Source organism: Balaenoptera acutorostrata, chromosome 14 (assembly GCF_949987535.1).
Source record: "Balaenoptera acutorostrata chromosome 14, mBalAcu1.1, whole genome shotgun sequence".
Classification (NCBI taxonomy): domain Eukaryota; kingdom Metazoa; phylum Chordata; class Mammalia; order Artiodactyla; family Balaenopteridae; genus Balaenoptera; species Balaenoptera acutorostrata.
This window is the reverse complement of record NC_080077.1, coordinates 31,180,542-31,199,792: the sequence shown is the minus strand read 5'-3', so window position 1 is coordinate 31,199,792 and position 19,251 is coordinate 31,180,542. Positions and strand designations below refer to the sequence as shown.

Sequence of the window (19,251 nt, the reverse complement as noted above, 5' to 3'; positions counted from 1 at the left end):
AAGGGTATTTTTTTCTGCTGTACAAACTGTAGGCAACAGTTGGCATCAGGGGCTGTGTAATGTCACCACCTGTCAGAGTGCCCTGGGGACCAGGGAGGATGCTGTCTGACCACTGAGAGTGGCTGGGCTGCCTGGGCCAGCCCTAACAGGCATGTGTGCCTTCAAAGAAATGTCTCCAAACAACGGAGAACAGAATACAACTACCTGCTCTTTTAGCACATAATATCTCTGTTGCTCAACCCCAAATAATTCACAGTTGAAACTGTCAATCGTAGAAAAAAAACAATGGTTACTAACACCCTTGGACAAGTGGTTTTGAGATTCTGACTCAGTCTCACCCACATCACACTGAGGAAGAAGAAGTGGAGTGTAACACTGACCAGCAAGCAGCCTGGGAGCCAGACAGTCTGATTTGGAAACCTGACCTCACTTCTTGCTGGCTGCTGACCTTGGGCAATTGACCTCATCTTTCTAAGCTATAACTGCCTCACCAGTCAAGCAGAGGGAGAATCACCTCTTCCTCAGTTATGATGAACTTCAACTGAGGACAATGTATGTAAGCACCTTGTACTGGAAACAGAAAGAGTTCAATAAATGAGAGCAAACAGTATGAAGTGGCTTAATGTTTTTCTCCTGAAAGTCAGAAATGGACAGTAAGAATATTCTTATTAATATATATTAATGTGAACCATGCTGTAGAAGGGTGTTGAAACTTAATAAACTCTGATACAGTTATGAGAATTGTAGAGATAATGATAAATATCAATTGACACAAGACAGTTATAACCCCTAATTAGGAGGGAAGTCAGCTACCACCTGACAGTGACACGTATACACACAAGTAAGAAACTGAACTAGAAAAAAAACCCAACTAAATATTAATAAAAACAAATTCTGTTTTAGACAACTCTTTCGTCATCTATCAAACACTCTACCTATTTTAAAGGGTGGTTTGAAATATTATAGAAGATGATATATATAAAAACATTTTCAAAATGGCATAGATTTCTGTAAGAACACGAGATGCTATTACTGGTAAGTTTACTATAATCAGAGTTAGAATCATTAGGTTGGGCTCATTACACAGTACAAGGTGCATAGGATAATGTATCATGAGAAAATATATCAGCTAATTGAAAATAAGTTTCAACACAAAAAGGTTCTGAGAAAAAAAATCAAGTGAACTAGGTCCAAGAAAAGGATATTATAATTCTAAAAAGCACATGGTAAGTAGAAAAACTCCTTAGAGAATCTGAAATAAAGCTACTAAAATAATTATGGGCTTTTTTCCAATAGGCTCTCTATCTCATGCTCTGTCTTATGACCTGAATAGGGAGCTTATCTTCTCTATGGGTAAAAGAACTGATGTGAATGGTGGGGAGGAGAAGGGTGGGGAGGAAACTGAAGGATCTTCTAAAGGATGAGTCTTGAGCTGAGAAGCTCAAGGTGAAGCCTGCGCCTCGGGGCCAAGCCTGCTGGTTTACTGTACTCTCCTTCCTGGCACTCCAACACTTGCAGGCAAGTCCTGCTTCCATGAAGCAATCTCCCATTTAGAACACATTTAATTTTAAATTTCTCATTGGTTTTCTTTCCGAATATTTAGAGGGAGAAAGGCACACAGGCTAACAAAGTAGAAATTTAGGGCATTTTAAAGCTACTGTAGACTAATAAAGAGTTAAATCTAAAGTCATGATTCTTAAAAATGAACAAAGTGCAAAAACAAGCCATTTGAAAACTGTATGTAAACAGTACTTTGGATTTCTAAGATGGCCAGAACACTGCAAGCTCTGTCTTAGCAAAGATGTTCAGTCCTAACATCTTATCATGTGGCCCTGCTCAGCTGACCTGCTCAGAGAGAGTCTAGAATCGGGAGTAACAGAGGCCAAGAGGAGGACGTGGCCCCTTGAGTGGGTGATCTGTGTACTCAGCTAACACAGGGGGACTTGCCAGCTGGGCAGCCTTCCTCCTCGCGGTTCCCCAGCCTTCCCGAGCCCTCCTCGGCCCTCCTCACCTCCTGGATGAGCTTCCTTGCTGTCATCCGCCGGATGGCCCGACAGTCCTCCTGCTGCTCCAAAAGCAGCCTGAGTATTAGCCATGTGAGGAAGTTCACCTCCAGCTCATAAGGCAGTGATTCCTCAACTGTTTATCTCAGTCCCAATTTCTGATCAGTTTTATTTGCAAGACCCTGCTGCTCACATGTTTTTGCTAAAACACTGCAAATGGATTTCTGCTTCCTATAGGAACATGGTACAAGTTTTTTCCTGAATCTTCCCTCTTCTTCCCTCCTCAAGCCATATAGAACAGAGAGGCGGGAAAAAAGAAAACCCACGTAAGTTACATTTTCAGAGAAATTAAGACCACAAAAGAATTCTCAAAAATACGTACATGTGGCCAGAAGCAACAGAAAAGAACAGATCGTGAGTGGGAAGCCATGGGGATGGGATAGGAAACAGGGGTGCTGCAGAGGAGAATTGGGGAGGCAGAGCGCCAAAATGTCACCAGCAAGTGTGCACCACCAGGAGATGATGGTGGCCCCCAAGAGGGACCGGGGCAGGGCAGACAGGAAGCAGGCACTCTGCTGAGCGAGGCAGAGAGCGGAGGCTTGGACCATGCTCGGGGCCCCAGGCTGCTCATCTCTGAAAGCGTCACCTTTCCCTAAGAGGAGGGGGATGCCTTAGAAAGAAGTGGCTATGCACTGGGGAACCAATGGAGTGACGGGGGGGACGTCTGGACTGGAGGGGGAACTCCCCTACGCCAGGCTAGGTTCTGAGAGGCAGAGGGGGAAAGAAACAGTGCCTCAGGGCAGTGCAGAGAGGAAGGAGCCCGAGAGCACAGCCTGGGCACCCTCTCCCTTCCCAGCTGTCTCCTGCCAGGAAAAGCAAGCTCATTCCACTGAACAACAACCAAGAGAACAGACAGAGCAGCCATGCAAAAGATTATACAAAACACCAGAAAAGAACAGCAAAACTCGCTACAAAGAAAACGCGGCAGGAAAAAATGTTGCCACAGAAGTGGATAAGGTGAAAATTATAACCCAAAATAGCACCACATTTTTTTTTTTTAACTCAGTGAGGCAATTGCAATTTTAAAGGAAAATCACAAAACAGCTCATAGACAAGATGGCCAGATAATAGGCAGCAGCAAAGCAGAAACTAGAGGAACTCAGGGAAGAAAAGAGAAAGACAAATTCAGAAATGAAGACTAAATGACAGGAAAGATTAGACACACAGAAAGCATGAGCCCCGTTAACAGCTGTTGCCATTTTGGGTTGCTCAGGCCACAGCCCTTGAATTGCTGATGGCTTTAGCTAGCTCCTAGCTCACTGTCACTGTCAAATCCTCTCTCAACTCCTGGTGATTTCAATACCCATGCTGATAATCCTGCCACCATACTCGCCTCATTTCTTTGCACGCTTTTTTCCAAATGATCTTGTCCTCCACCCTCCCGTAATCACACACTCCAAGATCTTACCAAATGCCTTCTCGTTACCAGCAACCGTAACTCCTCTGTAACCTTGGTTTCACACACACCACTTACAAATCACCACCTCCTGTATGTCTAGCTCTCTCCCACTGGCACCCTGACCCCAACGAGCCTCTGACCCCCCCAGCACCTAGCATCCTTTGGTCCTGCCACTTGGCCACTTTCCCTCGCATGACCTCCCCTCCCCCCCATGTCTTCGCTTGCCTCCTGACCCAATTTAAACGCCGCAGTCAGCTTAAATGTCATCAGCTTCACTCTCTCGCTTGTATCCTCAAGCCCCTCTCTCCACTTCTCTTAACCACTTGACAAATCCAAAACTCTAGTTGAGCCCAACACTGTGCTTCCTCTGTTATATGACTGTACCATACGTCATTTAACCAAACCTCTGTTAATGGAGGTTTTTTTTTTTTTTTAAAGGATTTTCTTATTTATTTATTTATTTATTTATTTTTGGCTGTGTTGGGTCTTCGGTTCGTGCGAGGGCTTTCTCCAGTTGCGGCAAGCGGGGGCCACTCTTCATCGCGGTGCGGGGACCGCTCTTCATCGCGGTGCGCGGGCCTTTCTCTATCGCGGCCCCTCCCGTCGCGGGGCACAGGCTCCAGACGCGCAGGCTCAGCAATTGTGGCTCACGGGCCCAGCTGCTCCGCGGCATGTGGGATCTTCCCAGACCAGGGCTCGAACCCGTGTCCCCTGCATTAGCAGGCAGATTCTCAACCACTGCGCCACCAGGGAAGCCCTAATTGAGGTTTTTATCCTAAGCTTCCAGGTCTAAAAGTTGGGGAACTTAAGCGTTTATGCTGTCTCTACAAATGAATCCTTCTGAGTTCTACAGAGAGAAAATAAAGTGTAATGCTGACTAGATGAACACATTCTATCTATGTATCCACTTTCCATTTATTTACATGCTCAAAAGGCTGGTTCTACCCAGAGTAGAAGCCTGAGTTCTTACGGTAGCCGGTAAGGCCCCCCCCGAGCCCCCCCACCAGCCCCTACTCTCCCCTCTCTGTGCTCTGCACACACCCACCCACCCCTCCCCCACGCCTCCAACGCCCAGGCAGGCTCCCACCTCAGGGCCCTGTACCTGCCACCCCCCCATCTAGAACATTCTCTCCCCAGACACTGAAGGGTGCATTCCCTTACTTCCTTTAAATACTTGTACAACTATCATCTCCTCAGTAAGGCCTACCCTTGGCTCCCTGTGTATCCCATTTAGAAATGCAGTCCCCTCTCCAGGATACCAGATCCCACTGTCATGTTTTTGTCAGGTTGCTTCTCATTAACACTTAACACCTCCTTCCAATACACTATTTATTTATTTTCTGTCTGTCTTCTCTCACTAAAGGTTAGCTCCATAAAGGCAGGTATTTTGCTTGTTTTATTCACTGAAGTATCTCTGGCATCCAGACAGTGCCTAGCACATCACAGACGCTTAATACTCATGGTATGAATGAATGCACATAAATGCACAATGACCTGGTACAATATAAAACATGATCCAAATGCATAGTGTTATGTGAATCAGACTGTCCTGGGTTCAAGTGCCAGCCTCTCCATAATAGTTATATGAACTTGAGCAAGTGACTTAACCACTTCAAACCTAAATTTTCTCATCTGACAGAGTTGGCTAGAAGATCAAATAACAATGTACAAAAAAACAGATTCAAAATACCAAATATGAGGCACAGAGTAAACAGTTAGTAAAGAGAGCTAAAAGATACTAACTTACATATCTTCCAGAATGAGATTTTTTTTTTTTTTTTTCAGAACAAGATTTTTGAGTAAAGCAAGGTGTACAGGCAATACTATACAACTAAAGTCACTGGATGTATCTGGGCCACCCTGCCCAGCTCTCCTCCCCCACCCCAGCAGAAAGGCAGTGCTCTGAGCACTCCCAAGTAAACAGGCCTTAGCTGGATTTTTAGCTAAAGGCTTCCACATTCCCCAGTAGAAAAATAATAATCCACAGGCTATGAGGGGATCTTGGGGATGTCTGCAGGCATTCTCTTGGGACGTTAAATGGGATGAAGAACAAACTATTCCAGAGAAGTCGGTGGCCATACTCAATATGAGTAATATGCTACTGCAACAATGGTTTCTTCAAATAATGATCATGATAATGACACTATAACAAGAAAGATGACTTGAAAAGGAAACGTCCCAAGACTTACAGAACACCATTTTGTATGACCGTTGGGTTCTTCCAAATCAATTAATATGCAAACCAATTAATAACTGCTTTAAGAAAAAACCCAGACTGGAGTAAGTATAAAAGGCAATATACTCTTTAATGAAAAATATTGCTTACTAATTGGTGAAAAACAACAAAAAAGTGTCAAACAGATGAAGACAAGAATTGTCAAAACCATTCCAGGAAACCAAAACTAAACAGCCCAGCCTGAGTTTTGTTGTCCCGTTCTCACACCAGCATTGAGCCAACTAAACTGTACACACAGGCAGCATCACAGGGCAGCTGGGCAGCAGTTACACAACTGACCACGAACTTTATTTAATAAGAGAAGCCACTCTGTAATACAATTACTGAGCATACTGAATATATTTATAGTGGAAAAATCTAATAATAGTTAAATTAATTTTTAAATAAGAGAGTGGAAACATATATGAAAAATTTTATTGTATAATAAGCACCACATTTTATCTATACAGAACTCAGGAGGAAGGATTCATTAGGGAGGCAGCATAAACGGTAAGCTCCTCAACTTTTAAACATATAATTTTAGGATAAAATGTCCATTAACAGAGGTTTGACTTCTGAGCAGTTTCTCAGAGCTATCTGAAATGCTGTCTCCCGGGCTACAGTCCTCATTTTGCCCCAAATAAAACTTAACTCACAACTAAAAAACAAACAAAAAAAACCAAACAAAAACAAAAAAAAAAACACAGAGGTTTGAGATGTATGGCAAATTCATATAATAACAAATTATGCAAGCAACATAGAAGAGAGAAAAAGCAAGCAGCAAAAAAAAAAAGGTATAGTATTATCTTATTTTCATTAAAAAAAGAAAGAATGTAATTATGTATAAATATTTCTGGAATCATTTAGATTTATTACTAAATAAAAGAGTACGCAAGTTGACTTTAACGCTGTTTTCCTCAGGTTGCCATTGAGAAGAAGCACTCTGACAGGTAAGTGATTTTGGTAGGTAAGTGCTGAAAAAACAACTGATGTCACACTGTCAGTCTTGACTTATCTTTATGATCATTATCAGTGGCCGCTTCAAATGGAAGCAAATCTTATAATTAATGCATGTTTAATAAAGGTATTTCTATATTATTATCCATTAACTATTCTTCTTAACATGCTATTTAGTAAATGAAAACATCTTTCGGAATCTTGAGTTTTTCATAAAAGTCAAAAGAAGTTAAAGTAAATACTTCTTCTCCCATTCTGTATCACGTGATCAATAATACCTTCCTAAGCACAGTAGTGGACATTACTTTTGAAATACAATTAGTTACAACGAACTGTAGAATCTCAGGATTCAAAAGCAAACTTCACCATTATCTGGGTTTCCCATAACTTTAAATCCCAGTGCACCATGCCAAGGAATGCAGAGCTGTGTTTAGTTTGTGAGGTCTGCCATAACAAAGTACCACAGACTGATAGCTTAAACAACAGAGTTCTATCTTCTCACAGTTCTGGGTGGAGGCTGGAAGTCTAAGGTCAAGGTGCCAGTGGGGCTGGCTTCTCCTGAGGCTTCTCCTAGGCTTACAGATGGCCTCCTTCCCACTGTGTCCTCATGTGGCCTTTTCTCTGTGCCTGGGCATCCCTGGTGTCTCTCCTCTTCTTATAAGGACACCAGTCATACTGGATTAGGGCCCCACCCTTATGACCTCACTTAACCTTAATTTCCTCTATAAAGGCCCTATCTCCAAATTCAGTCACATTGGGCATTGGGACTTCAACATACGAATTTTGGGGGGACAAAATTTAGTCCATAACAAGGACCCTGACAGTGCTTATGTGAGAGGAAGGTTAAAAAACAGTACTAATGAGTAAAAAGATACCTGTTAAGTATGTTTGACCTAAGCTCAAACACCTGTATGAATGAGTAACTTGTACCAGCCCACAGCATCCTTAGAAAGCCCTGCTGGAAGGACCACTCATATTTGCTGCAACTTCTTTCTACTTATCTCTTAACTGCCCTCCTTAATATCATACAGAAGGAAGGGTGACCCTCTTCCAACTGACACCCCTTCAATTATTTGAAGCAGCAATCCCAGCCCCCCTAGAAGTGTTCCTAGTACTTCCAAATGCTGCGTGTATCAATGTATCATAGTGTGATTTCTGTACCCTTCTCATTCCCCTCTCTCTTTCCATTATTCACATTCAACAACTGCTTCTTTTTCAGAACTGGGCTCACAGAAAGGTAGAAAGGTAACGTGCCTTTCCTTTAAGATTTTTCTTCTTTTTTTTTTTCCCATGTCATCCTTGTGCAGGGGCTATGCTAATCGTCTGTGTATTGTTCCATTTTTAGTATATGTGCTGCTGAAGCGAGCACTAAGATTTCTTTATATAACTTGTTTCTTCCTCATTCAGGTGATTTTACATTGCAGTCAGGATTTCTGAGAGCTTCCCATCTTATCAAACCATGCTCCTTCCCTCCAGTGTCACATCTTGGAATCACAACATTCTTTCTTTTGAAATTTTCTATTCTATCCTTTCTGTTCGATCCTTCATCATCCAATAAACCCTTACTAGCCTCTGTATGCAAAACTCTTGAGGGATTTAATTCTGCATAAAGGTACGATAAGGTACGATCCCCAATCACAGAAGAGATTACAGACCCTGGTAGTTAAGGAAAAAAAATGCTGGCACTTACAAAAAATTATAAAGATGAAATACAAAAGAATTCACAAGCCAGCAATCTCATTACCAAATGAGTGAGGGGAGATTGCTGCCATAAGGTCAAAGGAAAGAAAAGAAATAAACATTTATAATGGCTACTACATGTGAGGCACACTTATCCCTACTTGTTGAAAATAGATAAATGTAGTTTAGATACATTGGGTAACCTACTTGAGGTCATTCATTCCAATTTTATTGAGGGCTGACTCATGGCCAGGCACTGTTCTTACAATACAGACAGAGCTGTGAACAAGGCATATTAAGCCCTTTCTCTTCATGAGCTGCCATTCTAGTAGGGAATGCAGAAAATAAGTAGACAAGTGTGGTAGTTTAATTTACTGACCAAAGGCATTACAAAAACAAACCGGTTAATGAGAAAAAGAATGAGTGGAGGAACAAAAATGATAGGTCAGGGAAAACATCTCTAAGGATGTGACCTCTGGGCTAAGACCTAAAATCCAAGGAGAAGCCAACTGTGTGAAGATTCGGGAAGATGTCTGAAGCAGAGGAAAAGTAAGCACAAAGGCCCTGAGGTAAGAAGGAGCTCAACTGTTCAAGCAGCAGAAAGGCAGCCAATGTGGCTGAAATCTGAAATCTTGCAGCTGCAAAGGGGAGAGTGGTAGGAGTTGGCAAATGGGGGCAGGATCAGATCTGGAGAGTGTTGTGAGGCATGGTGGGGATTTACATCAGATCGTGAGTGCCACAGGAATCACTGGAGAGTTTCCAGCTGTGAGATGGCATGGTCTGACTGATTGTTCACCTGGGCTATAGTATGGAGAATAGACTGTAGACAGGCAGGAATGGAAGCAGGGAGAACATTTCGGAGGCTGCAGACATGCAGAGAAGAAAGAGCAGCAGCTGGGACCTGGGTGGTGACAGCAGAGATGGAGAGAAATGGACAAATTTTGCAGGGAGAACCAATAGGATGTACACTTAGGTTGCAAATGGGGAGCAAAGACACACAGTACTAGGGATTGGGGTTGGAACCAACAGTAAGAAAATTCATGTTCAGGACAGAGGCATGTAGATGGTTCACATATAGGAGCAGTGAGGGACAGAGCTCCCTGGAGCATATCTTAAAGTTTTAGTTCATGAAACAAACAGAAAATGTTCACTCACATTCAGTCATAAACAGCACTCGTGTTCAGTCATGTAGGAAAAATCACCAGAGAGAAGAAAGGATGGTTGTTCTCTGTTCATATTCCCTTGGATAAGACATTAATTTCCACTCCTAGCTCTGTTCTATGTCAACACCTTACGCATGAAGAAAATCACAACAATGAAATCAAAGCTATTGAAGCTTTTCTCCTCAAGGGGAAAAAATTCGACCACGTATTTTCAGATGTGTGACGTTAGAAGTAGATATAACAAAGGGCATTTTAGGGGAGGGAGGAGAGGAGGGAGAGAGAGAGAGAAGAACACGTTTTCAACTCCTTTCCCTCTGTAAACTGCCTGCCTACCCACCAGACCACCCCAGGAAACAAAAGGTAACACCTCCAATTCCTGGGTAAATACACAGTTCCAGTCAATTCATTAACTTTTCAGGACTGGAGTTTTTTTTTTAAAGAAAATTTGCCCCAGCAACCAAAAAGGAGAACTCAATGATACTAGCTTCCCTTTTCTGCAGTCATGTGTTAAGGTGCAAAACTAGTGTCCCTTTCACCAGACTGTAGCTAGAAGAACTGCATTCATTCTCAAAAGTATAACAACAAAAGGGCTCAAGCTTTTGTAGAGATTTTATGTTTCATCTCAAAGTCCTAAGGACCTTACAGGGACAAGAGCCAAGCAACGATCCTGCCTAATAAACAAGAAAAGGACGCACACAGAATGAGAAGCTAATTGCAACACAGAGAAACCAATAATATTTACTTCAAATCTGAACAAGTCTGTGTTGGACCAACAGCTTTAATCTATAGGAGATAAATGATAAAAAATAAAACAATGAAGATGCAACACAGACCTTTTTCAGTCACCTTCTCTTAACCTTTAAAACATGGGCTTAAGTTCACACATTTTATGCCCCCCTAAAAAGTTCTGACTTCTCAAATCTTCCGGAACACACACATAAGCACATATGACATATCATGCATATTTCTGCTAAAAAGCAGAAAACTTCTGCACTTACACATTCCGCTGAGTATACTTTATAAAGTTACCAATGGATCTATTGGGTTCATTTTCCAAAGGTTAGCTTTTAGCCACTCTCTATCTTCCTTTTTTAGATTATTCTTTTTTTAAAAATAAATTTTATTTATTTATTTTGGCTGCATTGGGTCTTCGCTGCTGCACACGGGCTTTCTCTAGTTGCTGCGAGCGGAGGCTACTCTTCGTTGCAGTGCGCGGGCTTCTCATTGCAGTGACTTCTCTTGCTGCGGAGCATGGGCTCTAGGCGCGCGGGCCTCAGTAGCTATGGCATGCGGGCTCAGTAGTTGTGGCACGCAGGCTCTAGCCCACAGGCTCAGTAGTTGTGGCACACGGGCTTAGCTGCTCCGCGGCAAGTGGGATCTTCCCGGATCAGGGCTCGAACCCATGTCCCCTGCATTGGCAGGCAGATTCTTAACCACTGTGCCACCAAGGAAGCCCTCTTTTACATTATTCTTTAAACCAATACTCAAATGCCAGAGTTCTCATTAGCACTGGTAAGATTTACTGTAATATGTACGTATGGGAAAATTTTATCTCAATGACTGTGTTTCATGGTCAGCTGTGGTTATTTCTATCAATTTCCTACAATTCATAACTTAGTTACTTCTGACATGATTCACTCCAGAATCCCTTGTGACCGCAACTCTCCCACCTCCTAATACTTAGATATGTAACTCTCAGTGGAACTCCACTTGTGGCTAACTTGTGAATGACTGTTTCCATTACGGGAGTTTAAAAGCATGCATGATGGGTCCAGATATGGCAACTGGTTTCTTAATAACAAAGAGAATAATCCTGCATATGTTAGAAGAGCTTTCAGGATTTTTTACAACTTCAACTTGGTTAAAATTATAGCCTGTTAAAGTTGGAACAGACCATAATCCGGCCCACAGAAAAAATACGTAAGAATATCATGTCTTGGAAGGTAAAACAGCTTACTCAGGCCACACTGCTGTTGGATGTGATTTCAGGAAACGTGCAAGCACGCACATACAGCTTGCCTAATTAGAGACTTTTCCTACTGTCCCATTGATTTTCTTAGCTCAGCTACATTCTGAAAGTCTGATTCTAATCAGGGAATTGCAATATACATCACAGTGGGACACAACTGTGGCTAAAATGAGTAAAATTTAAGACTATAAATGCCAAATGTTGGCAAGGATTTGGAGCAACACAAACTCTGATCCCCTGGCTGGTGGGAGTACAATCTGGAACCACTACTTTAGGTAACTGTTTACCTCTATCTACTACAACTGAACATACACATATCCTATGACCCAGCAACCCAATTCCTAGATACACATATGAAATAAAAGAACATACAAGAATGTTCAGCATTGTCCATAAAAGCAAAAAACAAAACCAAACAAAGCAAAAATACAAAAACACTCCAAATGTCCACCAACAGTAGAAAGAATAACTAGATGTGGTATACTTGAATACAGTAATGAAAACAAATGACTGACAGCTACCTGCAACAACACAGATGAACTGCACAAACCTAATGGGAGAAAGAACTTCATATAAAACATATTTCTTGATTCCATTAGATAAAGTTAAAAACTAGGAACATTAATCAATGACATTAGAAGTCGGGACACTGGCTACCTCTGGAGAGTATGGAGGGGGGCTCTAAGCATGAGAAGGGCTTCAGAGGGCTGGTAATATTCTATTTCCTGACATGTGTGGTGTTGTAACATAACTCATTGAGCTATATACTAATAATTGGTATACAACTCAATATATATAATATACTTCTATATTTTAAAGTTAAAAAAACCCAATGTTTAATTATGTGATGGATTTCAATATATTTATCTGCTTCTTTCAAAAACACGAGTTCTTTGTGTGTGTTCCGTGTGTCCTGAATCCATTCTTCTGTATTGTGTGTGTTTGTTCCAGGATGAAGGGCCCCTGTGAAATACCCTACTCTGGTTCACCTCATATAATAGACTCAGCATTTTCAACCCACAGAGGCTTGCTTATCCTTGTCCTATATGTCACAGGTAGAGGAGCCTGTCTCAAAGAAAATACAGACAGATGTTAAAGGGCAAATGAAGGGGATATGGGGATATATGTATACATATAGCTGATTCACTCTGTTATACAGCAGAAACCAACACAACATTCTAAAGCAATTATACTCCAGTAAATATGTTAAAAAAAAAAAAAAGTAAATGAGTGTATATCTCCTTTCCACATACTGCTAATGAAAATGGTACTTTTTAAAAAAAAACCTTGAGAACTAAATCTGAAGTTTGAGAACTAAATCTAAGCATGTCTTTGATGCACTATGATCTTCTAGACCTTGGATAACAATCAGTTTTATTTAGATGTCGACTCCAGTCTACTGGGAAAGGTTGCCTGGAGCACTGGTTTGAGAAAGATTTAATGCTGTGTTAGGGCCAGTGACAGAGAATACTGTCAATGCCCGGGCAAAGGATGGAGCACAGACACCTTGCTGACTCAGAGTCAACAGAACACTTTCTCCCCTAGGATAAAAATAGTTTCTTAACCATTTTAAATGCTCCACAGAGAAATCTCTAATAAAGTTCTAATTTACAACATCTGTTTACTACTTATACTGAGAAAGTGATATTATTTAATACAATTTTATTTCTGTCTAATATTTTTTACATTTATGTATTTATAGTATTTAAATATTTTATGTTTAATATAAATTACATTATTGTAATGTGGTTTAAATACTTCACAAGTAAAGCAAATCAATAAGACTATAGGTTACTTTTTTAACAAAAAGTAGTTTAACAGGAAAAACAACCCACTTAAGTTTAAAAACATTTTGTTTCATCTATCCTACTCTTTGAAAAACAGAACTGCCAGAATACTATTTTAAAAACTCACAAAATTCCAGTCTTACTAAATGTTATTCTTGGGTTCCTCCAACAATCAAAAGTCTTTTGATTGCTATTTTTGGTATAAATTAAACCATACAACTCAATATTTTACAAGTTTTTGCTGATCTTAATCAAAGCTAAAATGAAAATAAACTTTTCCCACTGCAGTACTCAGGAAGACTTTAGCTTTAGTTGAACAGATGCACATATTCTAAGTACAAGGGGATTACCTTACTTACAGCACCTTCTCTTTAGATTTCTTTTATAAAATTAGATAAGTTGCACTGACACAAATTCAAAAGATGCAAATGCAGTGTGAAGAGAAGCACCTAATGTGGCGCAAAGTACCACCTTATTCAATCACATCCAGTATTATTAGCATTACCAGATGTAGAAAAAAGTGAACTGAAATTTCACACTTCTCCCTTTCACTTCCACGTGATTTCTGCGTAGCCCTTATCAGTAATGCACACTGGATGGTAGGTTAGATTTTTAGCAATAACTTGCTCTACCGAAATCTAAACTTCCCATCATTTAAACATTGAATCTTAGAATTAAAAATATACACCATGATGACTGGTTTCACTAAATTCATGAACCCAAACCTCAAACGAGTACTCAAACTGCCACACAACGCTTCTCTGCTTCTCTGCTTCCCTTGTACATCCATTCTCTCAACTGTCAAAACTACAAGTAATGCACCTTCTCTTCTTTCCATAAATTTCTAACAACTTTCCCTTCCATTCTCTATCTGATGCCTTTGCCTCCTAGTTAGAAACACTCAGACAGAAACTTTCCATCTTTACCCATCACACTCTGCACCAAATCTGTACAGTAGATAAAAGGCAAACCACTCATTAGTGGTCTATTTCCCATCGCCTCTCACCTTCAAAGACAATTCTTTTGCAAGTATACTCTCACTAGAATCTCTCTTTTGTAGTGGAAAAAATGCACCTTTTCTTTCACCCTCTTTCTATTTCCATGGTAGCATCTACTAGTTGCCTCCTAAATACTGATTTCTCCTTTCTCTCTCAAGTGGAGCAGTCCCCATTTTTAGTGAGCACATTGCAATCCAGCTAAAAGATGCTTTCAGCTTTCCTAGCAGTGGGTGTAGCCATGTGACTGTCTAAATTCTGGTCAATAATATATGCAGAGGTGAGTAGGATGCTAGGAAGTCTCTTTAAATGGAAGAGGTCAGTCCTTCTGCCTCCTCCTCTCCATCTACACTTGGAACGTGGATAGGAAACCACCTTTCTTTTTTTTTCTTTTTTTGAATTATCAAAATTTGTGAACCATCTTTTTTTTTTAGTTAAAAATATATGTATTTTTACCTTTTGACCCCCCCCTTCACCCATTTCTCCCACCCCCTACCCCTGACAACCACCAATCTGTTCTCCATACCTATGAACTTAGTTTTTCTGGTCTGGGGTTTTTTTTAGATTCCACGTATAAGAAAGATCATATGGTATTTGCCTTTCTCTGACTTATTTCATGTAACACAATGCCCTTGAGGTCTAATCACGTTATCGCAAATGGCAAGATTTCATTCTTTTTCTTTTAATGGCTGAATAATATTCCATTGTGTATATCTATCTATCCATCCATCCATCCATCCATCCACCCACCCACCCACCACATCTTCCTTATCCATTCGTCTATCCATGAACTCTTAGGTTGCTTCCATATCTTGGCTATTGTAAATAATGCTGTAATGAACATGGGAGTGCAGATACATTTTCAATCTAGTATTTTTGTTTTCTTTGGATAAAAACCCAGAAAGAATACTGCTGAATTGTATGGTAATTCTACTTTTAATTTTTTGAGGAATCTCCAACACTGTTTTCCATAGTGGCTGAACCAATTTACATTCCCAACGACAGTGCACAAGGGTTCCCTTTTCTCCACATCCTCACTGAACCTGTTATTTCTTGTCTTTTTGGTTTCCTTTGCTGTGCAGAAACTTTTTAGTTTGATGTAGTCCTACTTGTTTATTTTTGCTTTTGTTGCTTTCACTTTTGTTATCAGATTCAAAAAATCATTGCCAAGATCTATGTCAAGGAGCTTACCACCTATGTTTTCTTCTAGGAGTTGTATGGTTTCAGGTCTTATGTTCAAGTCTAATCCATTTTGAGTTAATTTTGTGTATAGTGTAAGACAGTGGTCCCGTTTCATTCTTTTCCATGTGGCTGTCCAGTTTTCCCAACACGATTTATTGAAGAGACTGTCCTTTTTCTATTGTATATTCTTGGCTTTGCTGTTAATTAACTGATGATATATACATGGGTTTATTTCTGGGCTCTCTATTCTGTTTCATTGATCTATGCCTCTGTCTTTAATGCCAATACCATACTATTTTAATTGCTATAGCTTTGTAATAGACTTTAAAAACAGAGAGGGTGATGACTCCAGCTTTGTTCTTTTTCCTCAAGATTGCTTTGGCTATTCAGGGTCTTTTGCAGTTCCATACAAATTTTAAGACTGTTTATTCTGTGGAAAATACCATTGTAATTTTGATAGGGATTGCACTGAATTTGTAAATTGCTGTGGGTAGTATGGACATAATATTAATTCTTCTGATCCATAAGCATGGAATATCTTTTCATTTATTTGTGTCTCCTTCAATTTCTTTCCTTAATGTCTGATAGTTTTCAGTATACAACCTTGGTTAAATTTATTGCTTTCTGATACAATTATAAATGGGATTTTCTTAATTTCTCTTTCTGATAGTTTGTTATTAGTGTACAGAAACACAACAGATTTTGAGTACTGATTTTGTAACCTGCAACATTACTAAATTTGTTTATTAGTTCTACCAGTTTTCTGATGGAGTCTTCAGGGTTTTCCATATAATATCATGTCCTCTACAAATTGTGACAGTTTTACTTCTTCCTTTCCAGTTTGGATGCCTTTTATTTATTTTTCTTGCCTAAATGCTCTGTCTAGGACTTCCAATATTTCTGAACGAAAGTGGCAATAATGGGCGTCCTTATCTTGTTCCTGATCTTAGAGGAAAAGCTTTTAGCTGTTCACCACTGAATATGATATTAGCTGCAGGCCCGTCACATATGGCTGTTATTATGTTGAAGTATGTTCCCTCTATACCCATTTTGTTGAGAATTTTTATCATAAATGAATGTTAAATTTTGCCAAATGTTTTTTTCTGTGTCTATTGAAATGATTATATGATTTTTATCCTTCATTTTGTTAATGTGGTGTATGTATATCACATGGCCTGATTTGTGGTCACTGAACCAGCTTTGCATCCCTAGAATATATCCAGGGATTTATTCTTTCAAAGACACCAGTTTGCCAGATCCCATTCTCTGCTTTCATCTCATTCAGTCTGTTGGCAGCATTAGACACATGATGCCTCACTCATTCTTGAAACACTCTTTGAATTTCTGGAAACCCAGCAGAGCCTGATTTTCTTCTTACCTCACTGGTCACTCCTTCCGACTATGGTGTTTTCTCCCTGCTTTCCTGACTTCTACACTTTTTTAAATGCTCCAACACTCTTCTCTGAACTCTACTCACTCCTCTGTGATTATTTTAGACCTATGGTTTTAAATACCATTTATATTCTGATGACACTCTGATCTCCAAATTCATATATCTAAACTAGATGTTTGACATCTCCACTTAGATGTTTAAAAGACGCCTCAAAATATACTTGGCCAAAACAAAACTCTCCCCACATCTCCTGAACTGTAGTTCTTCCCATCTTAGTACATACTCACCACCATCCACTTGGTTGCTCAAAGCAAAAACCATGAAGTCATCCTGGTCTCCCCTCTCCCTCTCACCCCACCCCCATGCATCAGCAAGTCCTGCTGTCTGTGCCTCCACAGTACATCCATCACTTCTCTCCATCTCCCTTGCTACCACCCTGGTGCAAGCCAACATCTCTCTCATCAGAGCCCTGCCATGGCCTTTGTGTTCTCCTTCTATTTCTTCAAAGTCTATTTTCTAAGCAGCAGCCAAAGTAATCTTTTCAAAGTGCAGATCTGATTGTGTCTCTTCCCTGCCTCTGAGAACGAAATTTAAGCTCCACATGGCCTCCAAGGTTTTAGGTGACCTGACTGGCCTCCTCTCTGACTTCGTCTCCTGCCACTCTTGCCTCAAGTGCTGTGCTTTGGCCACACTGGATTTTTCCTTTTTTTCCTATTTTCTGAACACCCTAAGCTCTGGACTGCTTTTTAAGAATACCAGCTGTGGCCTCCATATAAATGCTCTTTCCTAGTATTTTCTCACTACCAGCCCCTTCTCTTCCACTTCAGAGAACCACCTAAGCTAAGGCAGCTTCTCCCTCATCACTTGTACTGTGGTCCAATCTACCTCATATCATCTGGCTGGTCTCATGAACTGATCTCTTTCTGAGAGAGCGTGACCTGACTGAAGTTAACGCTTCCTTCCTTCCAGTTCAAGCTCACACACCATCTCCAATCCATGTATCTTTCACATCACTAACTGCACACGGCTTCTGTAATCTCCATGCACTACAGTCATTCTTCATCTTCTTCCCAGAATTCCTGACACTGTTTAGCTTTCCCAAACACAGGATACCTGCCCTCCTGCCCTCCTTTCTTGGATAAAGGTCCTGATTTTCCACACGTGCAAATTAAAATTACAATTTTCACACAAGTAGCCTGAGGCAGACTAGCACTATTTCCAATCAGCAGCAAGGGAGCCACAAAAAGGAGAGGCCCTTTTGGCTACCATGGGAACAGATCTGAAGCCGGAAGAGCACGGTGGAGCCAGCCAACGCTGGTGCCCCAGGACAAACTGCAACAATCCTTGACGTACCAATCCTTTAGACCCGACTGGGGACAAAGTGATACCTCTACGCCATCCCCCTCCTTGCTCCTCCAAGGACAGCCTAAGAAAACAGGAGCTGCCCCAAATCAGGATAAGGGTTATCCTACACTGCTGTGCAGGGCAGCACTTTCTTAGAACTATCTAGTTTTACTCCCTCTGCCTCCAAAACACACTGATATCTCATTTCAGTCATTCAGGCAGAGTAATAACTATTGGGAAGTTAATGATTAAAGAAACACAGTTGGTCATCTGAAAACATTTCAGATGTTCCACAGTGTGTTAGCATTCTGGTAAAGAGAGTAGCCTTAACGAAGTAGGCTGAAGAATAAAACTATACATATTAACACACTCTGAAAGAGTTCAGGCATGCCCAGAGGGCCAAAATACTGATCGCAAAATGACCAGAATAATCTAGGTATATGATTAGCTGTGATTCAGAAAGAAACACTAAAAAACTCTATAGGTTCAAATCTGCTACAGGGATTTTTTAAAAATTTCATATATATATTCTGAGGAGTACTGATAGTGCTTGACAGTGCTTCCCAGTGCCAAACCTCTGAGATTTCATCAGATCTCATTTATCTCATCTAGAACCAGATAGTTTTAATGCAAACCTAAGTATCTATCCTTTTAAATCTTTCTTTCATTAATGAATGTTTACCAGGTGCCTTACACTCTACAAAAAATGCAGTTAAGTGTTATCTCTTCTAATATAATTACTCCTTATCTTTACTCTAAAGAGGTCTAGCCTTTTAAATTCTGCTCTTGGAGGAACACTAATTGTCCTTTTTTGAATCTCCACCAAGTTTCAAAGAAGAACTGAAAACAAACAATGAAGTCAATTTAAAAACTCAACTCACAACATTGTGTGATCTTCTGGATGTTGGAAGAAATAAGCTGGGCCAGCTGGGCGGGGTCACCACCAATTCCTGGAGTGTAAGACATAGTTGATTTGCTTGTTCCCTAATTTCATGAGCTGTTGGTGGGCTGTGCAGTTTTCTAAGCAGTCACCTAAATAACATAAAAAGAAAAGTCACATAATTGCATTTTTAAAGTTACTGGCTTACACTTTCCAAATTGTCG

At 40.5% G+C, this 19,251-nt stretch overlaps 1 protein-coding gene and 1 non-coding gene across 2 annotated transcripts in view; both read right to left on the bottom strand.

The window, feature by feature from the left end:
• The window catches only part of STX7 (syntaxin 7), a 46,535-nt gene that overhangs the window by 22,199 nt on the left and 5,085 nt on the right, over positions 1-19,251 (bottom strand). Inside the window, exon 2 of the mRNA XM_007190872.3 lies at positions 19,029-19,179. Within this exon, the coding sequence (XP_007190934.1) occupies positions 19,029-19,113 (85 nt within the window). The 5' untranslated portion in view covers positions 19,114-19,179. The remainder of the gene's footprint in view (positions 1-19,028; positions 19,180-19,251) is intronic.
• LOC114238984 (U6 spliceosomal RNA) lies at positions 7,897-8,003 on the bottom strand. Its single transcript, XR_003624200.2, has one exon. It is a non-coding gene; the product is annotated as a U6 spliceosomal RNA (small nuclear RNA).